At 35.9% G+C, this 12,536-nt stretch overlaps 1 protein-coding gene across 1 annotated transcript; it reads right to left on the bottom strand.

Moving 5' to 3' along the window:
* Window positions 1–495: 495 nt before the first annotated feature.
* Window positions 496–6,234, bottom strand: LOC141389502 (serine protease 7-like). The gene is made up of 5 exons (XM_073961089.1): window positions 5,938–6,234; window positions 5,357–5,872; window positions 1,463–1,571; window positions 1,117–1,409; window positions 496–1,058 (listed from the first exon to the last, which is right to left on the bottom strand). The coding sequence occupies exons 1-5, from the start codon at window positions 6,020–6,022 to the stop codon at window positions 778–780; spliced, it is 1,284 nt and encodes a 427-aa protein (XP_073817190.1). The 5' UTR covers window positions 6,023–6,234; the 3' UTR covers window positions 496–777.
* Between the last annotated feature and the right edge of the window lie 6,302 nt (window positions 6,235–12,536).

Genomic DNA, 12,536 nt, shown 5'->3' with positions numbered 1-12,536 from the left:
AAGGAGTGGACCGATATTGCCCATCTTCCAACTTAAACTAAGTTTGGACAAAATATTACGAAAGCTAAATTTTGGACCAAATCGTCTCATCCGTTCGAGAGTTATCGTGCGCACCATCCAGCCAGACAAACAGGCAGACCGACGGACATTGCTAAATCGACTCCAAATTGTCTGAAACGGATTTCGTCCAAACATACTTGGGTTCTAAAACCACTATTTCGACGAGGCACATTTTGCCCGTATGAAAGTGTATATACACTCTTTAGCATAAATGCTGAGGGTATAAATATAAAAACCCTAAAGATGAGAACTTTGACCGCGATTTATTTAAAAAGCGCTTCGGCGTTTATTTTATTTTTCTCATCTATGAACATTGTAGTTTTAGAATCCGCAAAAACTTCCCAGGTGTAAGCTCCTTTCATTTAAAGTTGGTTCAAGAGCACCGTGTGTAGCATCAAACATTTTTTGGATTTTTTTTCAAAATGGAAAACTCTATTTTAGACATTTTCCCCATATATTTCTTAACAGTTTTTTTCTTGTTTTTTTTTTAGTCATGCCAGGGGTGTTTAGATGTCAGCAAAGCAGGTTGATTCTTAATTTACTTATTTTTAAACTTATATTGCGTTGCTCCATAAAGAAACATGTTTTGTTAAATAACAAATAATTCTTAATACGAAATCACATTTATATTATTATAAAAAATATTAATTCAAAGCTTAATCTTATTGTTATTACCACTACAAATACATATGTTAGAACTTACACGCTATCTAATATTTACAAATCATTGATATTATCTACAATCCAAGGTATATAATTTCTGACTCTGGTATAAACGGCTGGTTTGTCGCCTCCACATTTACGTCCGTACGAAACTATGCCTTCCATAACCCATCCGCTAGCAGTACGACGTGCCAGTGAGCCACCAGAATCACCAATACAGCTGTCCATACCTGTAACTCCACCGGCACATATTTGCGTTGGTTGTACACGAAGTGGACATTCGCTATTATCAACGTAGGGTACATCTACAATACGTTTTTCCACTGTAAAATCCTCTGAAAATAAGTAATTTCATATTATCCATTCCATTAAATAAAACTGTGTATTCCTTACCTATACCATTATCACCCCAACCGGCAACCCTTAAAATAGATCCAGTTATTGGTGGATACGAAGAATTGATAACATTGGGCAAACAAACTGGAGCCACCGAAAATGAGTATGTCATATTATGATCTGTTTTTAGCAATGCTATATCATTAAACAATCTTCCTCTTTTGGTTACATGAAATTCCTCATGAACAATAGTCTCAATAATAAAGAAACGTTCAAACTTATCAATACATCCTAAGTCATCGCAATCTTCATCGGTAACTGTGTTGTGTTCGCCAACACGTATTGATTCCCTAAAAAAAATAATTTTTACATATTCCAAATAGTGCTTCCATTTTTTACTTACAATTTACCCAATAGTTCTTCAATAGGACCCTTGACACAATGGCCTGCTGTAAGCACATATTTGTTATTGAGTATATTTCCAGCACAGCCTATTTGCAATTCACCTTCCTCTGAAAATAATACAAAATTTATAAGGTTATGTATACGTATTATAAACACGAATGTTGTCTATATGGGTCGCACAGTGGTTCCGACCCATTTTTTGTTGTCACCGTTTGTTAATTTCTATATGGGATTCGATAGCAAACATATTGAAACTAAGGAAAGCAAAAAATTAGTTCAAAATATTGGAAGGTGTGGGCGTGGCGTGCTCTTAAAAACGAAAAATGTTTCCCAATTTTGGAAAATATTTAATTTTAGCAAATTTCTGGAGAAAGGAACAGCTATTTCTCAGAAAATATAACAGATATTGTGTTCATTGTTTTTTGTTAGTTAGGTTGGATTATTGCCTTTAAGAGCCGTGATAATAAATTACAGTAGCGTTTACACGAAGTGAGCTATTTTATTTTACCACAGGTACTAAATTTTTTAGTGAAATTCCAAGTTAAGTGGATTAGAACCTTTAGGGAACAGCTTTGATCAAAGTTCCGTTTTCAAAGAATGTTTTCTACCCGTCCCGTTTAACACTTTTTATAACCTCAGCATTTATGTTAACGAGGGTATATCCACTTTCATACGGGCAAAATGTGCCTCATCGAAATAATGGTTTTAGACCCCAAGTATGTTTGGTCTAAATCCGTTTCAGACAATTTGGAGTCGATTTAGCAATGTCCGTCCGTCTATCCGTCTGTCTGTCTGTCAGGCTGGATGGTGCGCACGATAACTCTCGAACGGATAAACCGATTCGAACCAAATTTTAGGAATCGTAATATTTTGACTAAACTTAGTTAAAGTTCGAAGATGGGTTATATCGGTCCACTCCTTCCGGTAACTCCCCCACAAAAGTTCAGATATGTTCGGAAAATTTGTGGGCACGATAACTCTTGAAGGAATTAACCGATTTGGTCCATACTTTGCACATCGTAAAATTTCTACCAGACTTAGATGATGTTCCAATATAGACTCAATCGTTCCACGACTTCGGGTACCTCCCACACAAAATTTCAGAAAAGTTAAGTTTAGGACTTGCTCTCGAATCGCTTTGATTTTTGTTGCAGCGACTTGTATTCACTGCCCCCATACAACGGTATAAGTTTCATCAGGGGCAAAAAACCCTATGACACCGTGTGTAGTGGTTGGAGTGCAAGATAACTCTCGAACGGATCTGCCGATTCTGTCCAAAATCAGGCCTTCGTAATATTTTGTGCAAACTTATTTTAAGATCGAAGATAAGCCATATCGGTCCACTCCTTAAGGTACCTCCCCCACAAAAGTTAAAAAATGTTCGGAAAAATTGCGCGCACGATAACTCTTGATAGGAGTGACCGATTTAGTCCATACTTTACCCATCCTAATATATCTACCATATATACATAAATAAGGTTCGAATATGGACCATATTTGTCTACTCCTTCGGGTACCTCCCACACAAAATTTTGGATAAATTAACTTGCATTCGCTGCCTCAATTACGACAGTAAAAGTTGTTTCAGGTGCGAGTCCATACATCTTGAGAAAACAGCCCGAATGTTAAAAAAAAAACCCCTATGGCACCATATGTAGTTGCTGGAGAGCTCGAACCGAATACTACGTTCGTCCATACTTTAGATATTGTAATATTTCTTCGAATATTAGATGAAATTCTAAGGTGGTGCTTATAGGTCCACTCCTTACGGTACTTTTCCCTCAAAAGTTCGAAAATTTTTGCTAAAATGGTACGCGCGATTTGTCATAGACGTAGCAACCGATTTGGTCCAAACTTTGGATCTTTAATATTGTCGAAACTTAGTTTATGCTCAAATTTGGGACCTATCTGTCCAATCCTTGTGGTACCACACACACACAAATGTTCAAAATTTTTGTGTGGTTAAGGGTCTGTTCGAGGATCCTTTGGACATTTTTACCGAAGGTTTTCCTAGTGGCCCGGTTTACAGCGATATTATGTTTTTCGTAGGCTAGCGTGATAAAAAAGCTCTATCTATCGATATCCCCGTACATTTTTGAGCTTTAATCCTATCCATACTTTTGTCAGTTCATACGCCCAAAATTTTGAAAATCCCACTAAGTACATATTTTTTTTTGGAAAATTCTTATCCACACAGACTGAGGGTATACATATCTCTGTCGGCAAAGCCGACTGATACTTTTGTTACTTGTTTTTTTATATTTTCTCATCTATGAACCAGGGGAAGTGGTGTAGGGTATCACATGGTCGGCCCAGTCCGACTATAGCCCTCTTTTACTTTTTTGTAATATATGAGTTTTTATAAGGGTTATAAGAGTTTTATGAAAGCCCATGGAGTATTTTTTTTCAATTTTGGAAAAAATTAAATCTTTTTAAAAAGTATTTTAAAAAATTTTTTTCAAAAAAATTCTTTTAATTTTTTTGTATTTTTATGGTGTGTTTATTGTGGTTTGACCTTTTTTAAATATTTAGAGCATATGAAAAACTCAAAAACACTCATATATTGATGCAAAATATGAAAAACTCAAATTAAGAAATTAATTAAAAAAAATTAATACTAAAACTGATCTTCGCCTAAAAAGGCAAAATTTTCAAATAAATAAAATAAGCTGAGCCAGGCTGGGGTTTGAACCCACGTCCTTGAAAAACACAAGGAAAAAAGTGTTGTCAGGGCGTGTAAGCATTCAGAGCCAAACTCTTTACTTTCAAAGGCAGCGCTAAGCGTTTGTCGTGAAAGCACAACTAAATGGGAAAATCCCCATTGTTGTTGTTGTAAAAAACAAAACAAAAATGCATTTGAAAGAAGAAACGTTCGAGGACAGCGAAGTCGCTCCACATCCGATATGTCTGAAGAGCCTTTACCGAAGGCGAAACATGCATGGCACATAGTGGTGGGTGTGTGGGTTCGAATCGTCGGCTTTCCTTTTTCACTTGCATTATAGATCATAAAGCTCGATTAAAAAATTTAAAAAAAAAATAAATAATTTTCTTATTTTCTTTGCACAACTTAATTCCGAAATTATTATTCAATGTATTATTCAACAAATATTTAAATTTTTTTTTTCATTCATAATTTTGTTTTTTAGTTTTTGTTTTAAAATACATTTTTTTTTTGGCGTCTACCTTCATAGTGTTGCTTGAAGAACACATAGGTTTCCATAGTTCGATTACCGGTTACTATCGAACAAATCGATAACTTTGTTAAGCGATTTCGATCGAGTCTTATCATGCCGTTTTTTATCGTGTCGAAAACTTTTTCTCGAGCAAATTCTCGATCTATTCGAATCACATAATTACGCCCCTGGTTTCGGAATTAGTGGATTGTGGGCGACGGTTAATTCAATCTCGAACCGTGTAATAAATGAACATAGGACCTCAGTCACGTTGATGGTATCTCCATGGTAATTCTGAAACAGCTAAATGAGCGGGGAGTTGAGTATTTCACGAAACTCCTCTACCTGTCGCTAGCCATCCACATCGTTTGTGTAAAAAAATCCTGACAATCTCTGGAAAAGTCTGATGCTAGCAAAGGTGAATCGTAAAGACAAATTTCGCTTTTGTTGCCATCGTAAAGACTCTTGAGGTTTTGCTCCTCCCTGTCTTTAGAAATAACTATTCAGCAAGCACTTCAAACCGGTTTGGATAGCATTTACACAGATACAGGCGCAGAATTCATAAACAAATATAGTGCGACTTTGAATAACATTTTGTTGCCCACATGGGGTCGATAGGGTCTTTTCGGACAGTGCAAACCCTAGCTTTCCATCAAAATTCAGTTTTGTGGTAATTTTTGCTATTTCAAGATCAAATTTGACTCTTTCGTCATACTCACCATTTCTGTATTCCAAATTGACCAACCATGGGAATTCACCTAATTGTGCTTCGACGCCACCATGAATTTTATCACCAACATTCATGGGACCACATACCGGAGGGTGGGGTAGCAACTTGATTTTATCTTTGTGTTCTAACCATTTGCTGCTCCATCTATCACCAATTTCCGGAAGCTTAACTTTGGCAATATTAAAATTACCATTTTCGTCGGGAAAGAAAATACGACGATTTGACGAAGATGTTGTTGTCTCTGAAGAACGTACCATCACATTTGATGGTAACGATGATTTATTTAATGCCGCTGCTGTGACTGAAGACATAGATCGCATATCATGATCATCGTCTGGAAATATGATATTATTTCCAAAAATACAGCAAACATATGGTGGTTCTCCATGGCCATGAGCGCATTCTGAATTACTGGCATTACGATCACATCCACTATGATTATAACATTTTGTCTTTGATATACATCTACCCAAACGTCCATCAGGATTTCGGCAAATGTTTGAAACTACGTATTGAAGAATGAATTTGTTCAAAGAGTTCACTTTCAATCAATCAACGGGGAATACCCACCTCCACTTATGGTGACTTTACACCAACATATGGCGATGCACACAATCAACGACACTGTCGCCAAATAAAATCCCCGTTTTTCCATTATTTATTTACGTTTCGCGTCCACCTAATATAATGTTGTAGCGTAACGATATGCTTTCCACCATTGATTGCTCCACACTAATATGTGGATATTTGTGGCGACTTTATCATACCTAGCCGGGTACTCAAACATTAAGAGGCTCAGCCCAACGGCTGAAATCTCATTCTAAACGATTGTTTTGTTGTTTACACTTTTGTTGAGAATTTTATATTAAAGAGTTTATTTTTATTTTCTTTTGTTCTCATCTGTGTGGAGGAATGAATGGATGGGTGGATTATTGCCATTCCTTATAATTGCTTGTAGAATATAATATGTAATGACTTGTTAAACAGGTTACAAATGCATTCTATACAATACTAAACAGTGGTATGCAGCGCAAACTTTTCTGGAACAAAATCGAGTTTAATATACCATATGTAGACATATATATACACATATGTAACATTATATAGGATCATCAAACCCACAAGACTGTTAAAAATTCAAGTTGTCATTGGACAGGATCTCCTTGCGCACGCGTTGTTTATGTAAGTCTTGTATAACATTAAATTTTAATATTTTCCTATACGACGGCTTTTTCCGAAGGTGATCCTTGAAATCAACATTCATTCGATTATAATACTCAACGTCAAAACTTTTAGATAAAACCTCACCCATTGAAATGAAAACTAAATAAAAATGTACGTGAAAATCGACTGGGGGAACTTTGTATACCCTTACCCAAGAGAATTTACCCGGAGTCGGAGTCGAGCTATTTTCTCGACTCAGACTCCGTCTCCAGCACAATTGCTCGACTCCGACTCGTAGACTCCAACTCCGAAACCATGGTCGTAACTACGCCCACAACATACACAACATTTTGCCAACAATTTAAAAACGAAAGAGTGGTGCGATGTAGCCAATATTCCGACATAGTCCCAGTCTGCAAGAAATAATACGATATACAACGTTTGGACCAAATCGGTTTCGTGAGTTATCTGACGTACTACCTTGCTTAGTTGGGGCCGACAGGCTGTTTTGGAGCTTTTGGGTCATTATCTTAGAAAGTATGAACTTGCGCCGTCTTAACAGGGCCCGCCAGAGGAACTTGTTGGAAAAGGTTTCAAAACGATCCGTGGTGAGCTGTTAAACTACTTTTTTCCAAATTTTATGTGGGAGTTTTACGAAAGAGTAGACCGTTCTCAAACCTGATCTATGCCTGGAAGTAATATTACCATATGCAATTTTATTACCAATTCGGTTACTCCCTTCAAGAGTTATTGTACACATCATTTAAGCGAATTTTTTTGAACTTTTGAGAAGGAGGTACCGGAAGCAGTGGACCGAACATAAACTAAATTTGGAAAAATACTACGATACCCATAATTTGAATCAAATCGGTTGGTCCGTTCGAGAGTTATCAGACCGACAGAAGGACGGACATGGCTCCAAAAATCTCAAAAATTATTTCCTTTTGCACTAATGAATAAACTTTGGCCTACTAATATAACTAAAGCTGAGTTCCAGACCCTACAAGAATCTACTATTTTTTACTACTATAACATTTTTTCCTTTATGTTATCGGAAAAAATAGTAAAAATTAGTAGATTCTTGCAGTTCTGGAACAGACCATAAAATAACGTTTATTCCATTCAAATACCGAAAAAGGTCATGTACAAAACACTTTGAAAAACATTTTTTTTATTTTCTTTTTTTGTGTTTTGTTAAAAATTTATGTCTTTGAAAAACGTGTTTACGACATTTTTATGATTCTCAAATGTCAGTTTGGTTATCTCATGTGGCTCTAAACTTTATTTTCAATTATACATCTGCTTACGTTGGATCCAAAAAATTTACCATAATTCTGGTAAATTCAAATTTTAAAATCATATTGTGAGTAAGGTTTTTTTACCGAAGCACCTATAATTATGGCCATTTTAATGTATTTTTTACAAGAAATCTAGCAAATTTTTTTAGAACATTTTGCTTTCATCTGATAGATCACAGCTTGAGATACTATCGAATTTTGTTTTTCTTTTTTTTTTTTTTTGAAAGATATTGCACAGTATAAATGTCCGCCTACGAAACACTGTTTTTAATAAAACAGTTTGCGGTGCCCGAAAACGCTCGAAAACGAATAAACCTATCATATCTTATTCTGTTTTTGTGGGATCATTAACAACCTAATAATCTTGTACTTAAGCGAAAAGGAATTAAACAAGTAAAAAAGTATCAGTCGGCTTTGCCGACAGAGATATACCCTCAGCCTGTGTATATTGAAACAATTTTTTCCCAAAATACGTATGTATTTAGGGGGTTTTAACAATTTAGGGCGTTTGAACCGACAAAAATGTTGATACGGATTAAATATCAAAAGTTTTGCGTAGGAGATACTAAAAGGAATGGATCGACATTGACCGTTATGGAAGTGGATCTCCAGCCACAACATATGGTGCCATAGGGGGTTTTTACACTCTTCGGGCTGTTTGCTCAAGAAGTATGGACTCGCCCCTAAAAAAACTTTTACCATCGTAATTGAGGCAGCGAATGAAAGTTGCTTCAACAAAAATCAAAGTGATTCGATATTAGGTCTTAAAGTGAACTTATCCGAAATTTTGTGTGGGAGGTACCGGATGGAGTGGACAAATATAGTCCATATTTTAACCTGATCTATATCTGGTAGATATATTAGGATGTGTAAAGTATAGACCAATTCGGCCACTCCCTTCAAGAGTTACCGTACGAACAATTTTTCCGAACATTTTTGAACTTTTTGTGGGAGAGGTACCCGAAGGAGTGGATCGATATGGCTTATCTTCAAACTTAAACTATGTTTGGACAAAATATTACTAAGGCCATATTTTGGACCGAATCGGCAGATCCGTACGAGAGTTATTTTGCGCTCCAACCACCTCACACGGTGTCATAGGGTTTTTTTGCAACTTTCATGCTATTTTCTCAGAAAGTATGGACTTGCCCCTGATGAAACTTGTTCTGTCGTATGGAGGGCAGTGAATACAAGCTGCTAAAACAAAAATCAAAGCAATTCGAGAGATGGCCCTAAACTGAACTTTTCCGAAATTTTGTGTGGGAGGTACCCGAAGGAGTGGACCTATTGAGACCATATTGAAACTTCATATTACTCTGGTAGAAAGTTTACGCTATACAAAGTATGGTCCAAATCGGTCACTCCCTTCAAGAGTTAACGTGCGCACAAACTTTCCGAACATTTTCGAACTTTTGTGGGGGAGGTACCGGAAGGAGTGGACCGATATAGCTCATCTTCGAACTTAAACTAAGTTTGGGCAAAATGTTACGAAAGCCAAAATTTGAACCGAATCGGTTCATCCGTTCGCGAGTTATCGTGCGCTCCAGCCAGCAGGACAGACAGACAGACGGACGGACATGGCTAGATCGACTCCAAATTGTCTGAAACACATTTGGTCCAAACATACTTGGGGTCTAAAACCATTATTTCGATGAGGCACATTTTCATCGTATCAAAGTGTATATACCCTCCTTAGCCTAAAGGCTGAGGGTATAAAAATATACATTTTTAAAAAAAACTAGCTGACCCGGTCCGCGTTGCTGGCCCGTTGTTTGGGTTCTCCGTGTAAACTTTAGTTATTTATCCAGTATTGATACACCCATAATTAGGCATCCCTCTAGAAACTTCATAATATAAATCAATGTTTTGACATAAATTCCATGTAATGGTATCCCCCAAATTTAAGATATAAAATCTCTTTTATTATACCCTTCACCATAAATCGACAGTTTAAAGCACTTTGTGACCCACATATAATGGTCGGTGCACGTCAATTGACATTGCTATATATTGGATTGTTGGTCTCGGTTGGGGTCGTAATTATTACTGCAAAGAATTGTTGGTATAGGTCCACGTTTTGATATAGCTCCCATAGAACGGTACCGGCTGATTTTCGCTATTTTTGAGGATTTAACATCATTATCACACCGAAATGGCTGAAATCTGGTTTTAATATATTTTAAAGAGGAGAGCATAAATATTAGTATCGACCGAAAGACACGCCTTTTTATTTGCGCTCGGTATGTAACAGTAATAGGTTCACGTTTTGATATAGCTCCCATAAAACAGTACCTCCCGATTTTCGATAGTTCAGAGATATAGCCACTGTTCAGTATACGTCCTCGTTTTGATATAGCTCCCATAGAACGGTGGCGCCTGATTTTCGCTATTTTTGGTGGATTTAACCTCATTCAGGCCGATCGAACGTAACGCTTTTTTTCTTCGCGCTCTATATGCAATAGTGGTAAAATACCCCTCAGCGAAATGTATGTTCCTTCCGGATATGTATGGCAACATTTATATAATTCATAAAAAAATTACTTCTATAAATTGTAGTTGTTATTATCGAGATTTTGCTGTATTTAAAAAATGTATCTTTACCTAGCTATTCCAAGGACTGAAATCAATGCTCATGAAGTTTCACTTCCCACATTTTGAGATTTTATCCGTAATTATAATATTTTCAAAAATCTAACACGATCGCGGTATTCTGATTCCAATGATGATATTGTATTGTATACCAATAACTTTGTCTGATTTCCAATGGATCTTTCTGGAATTTCGATCTTGTGACATCTCAAGTTATCCGGATTTTACTGTTTTCCAAAATGTGGAGTTGATCGCGCTGTCCCACTTATTGTTTAGTGTTCAGCGTTTATAGCGTTTTTTAGGCATGCTTACAAAATTATGTATATTATCTGAAATAATAAATGTTTGCAAATTTTTTTGATGACCGCGATATTTCACTTTTCGCGATATTTCACTTCCGCGAAGACCATTCAGGGTCAAGACAGTAATTACAGTAGTATTGCAAACAATCTGTAAACAATACGTTCAAAAATATAATGGACTTCAGATTTAAAAAAAAAAAAATTTTTGAAGGAGAACCTCCGGTCACTACACTTAGCCGTATTAAAATAGCTCACGATCGCGCTATCCCACTTGTTCAAGCTAGTGTTTATATCATTTTTGTGTCACGCTTACTAAAATTATGTATATTAATTGAAATAATACATTTTTCAAAACTTTGTGATGACCGCGATCATTCAGGGAAAACAATCAATCAGGGAAAACAATCTGTACGTTCAAAAATATCAAAGATTTCAGATTTTCTTAAAAACATTGTATAAAAACAGCTTACGACAGTTCTAATTAATTGAAATAATACATTTTTGAAAATTTTGGGATGACCGCGATTTTCACTTCCGCGACGACCATTCAGGGTCAAGACTGTAATTACCATAGCATTGCAAACAATTTGTAAACAATATATTAAAACGTATCTTGAATTTCGCGGTTTTCTTAAAAAAATTGTGGGGATGACCACCGGTCACTACACTTAGCGGGATAAAAAAATAGATTACGACCTATTTTCAGACCTAAAAACTCCACATACAAAATTTCATAAGATTTCCCAATCGATTTTTCGGAATTTCAATATAGTGACATCTCAAGTCATCGGGATTTTACTGTATTCCAAAATATGGCGTTGACCGCGTTATCCCACATATTGAAGCCAGTGTTTTAGCGGTTTTGTAATCACGCTTACTAAAATTAGGTATATTATCTGAAATAATACATTTTTGAATAATTTGGGATGACCGCGATATTTCACTTCCGCTACGACCATTCAAAAAAATATATAGCCTATTTTCATCCCCGGTGTTCCCAGTACATTATCTGAAATTTTCAAGAAAATCTATTCAGCCGTTTTTGAGTCTATTCGGAACATACAAACATACAAACATACAAACAAACAAACATACTAACATACACACATTGCCTTTTATATATTAGATTGTGTACTGTCAAAATCCAATTTCGATTTTAACTAAAAAATATATAGTTTTTTCGCCACACACAGAAAAAAGGCCTCTCTCACATATGTCCCTAACATATTTTGCAGCAAACATATATTTGTTTGCAAGCAGTTCCAAACATAACATATGTTTGGGTCCTGCAAACAAATATATGTTTGGGTGCAAACAAATTATATGTTTGGGTGCAAACAAATACAAATATGAAAAATATATTGATGTAATTACCAATATTAAATGCGATTTCTTCCTTGTCCAATAAAATATTTCCATTCACCTTTTTGATTCAATTATAAAATGTATTGGACATTTAATTTACTGAAAATCACAATTTCTTTACGAAAAGACAAAACACTGATTTATTCACTCACATCTCACATCTCTCACATCTTTACTCAACGATGTTCTCTAGAACACTGATGAAAAAAGACCAACATAATACAATTTTTTTCTTTTCCTCTTCGCTTACTGCGTTGGTTAACATCAACAAAGCACGAAACACACGTGTTTTACCCATATACTTCACAAAACGTCTGCGTCTCCTATTACACCATGCACACAGCACTTTATTATAAACCAGCATTCCGCAGCTGCGAGAGCCCTGTTGTTACTCTCTTTGACAAAAATCCTCTCCACCCATAAAAAATATGTTCTAACATAAAAAATATGT

This window comes from Musca autumnalis, unplaced genomic scaffold, assembly GCF_047663935.1.
Source record: "Musca autumnalis isolate F117 unplaced genomic scaffold, ASM4766393v1 scaffold_1, whole genome shotgun sequence".
In the NCBI taxonomy this organism is placed as follows: Eukaryota; Metazoa; Arthropoda; class Insecta; order Diptera; family Muscidae; genus Musca; species Musca autumnalis.
The sequence above is the reverse complement of the archived record's forward strand: the minus strand, read 5'-3'. Positions and strand labels throughout refer to the sequence as shown.

Coding starts and splice junctions, on each gene's coding strand:
- LOC141389502 (XM_073961089.1), bottom strand. CDS start 6,022: ATGGAAAAACGGGGATTTTATTTGGCGACAGTGTCGTTGATTGTGTGC. Junction 1,410..1,462: donor GAAGAACTATTGGGTAAATT/GTAAGTAAAAAA, acceptor TATTTTTTTTAG/GGAATCAATACGTGTTGGCG. Junction 1,059..1,116: donor TTGGGGTGATAATGGTATAG/GTAAGGAATACA, acceptor ACTTATTTTCAG/AGGATTTTACAGTGGAAAAA.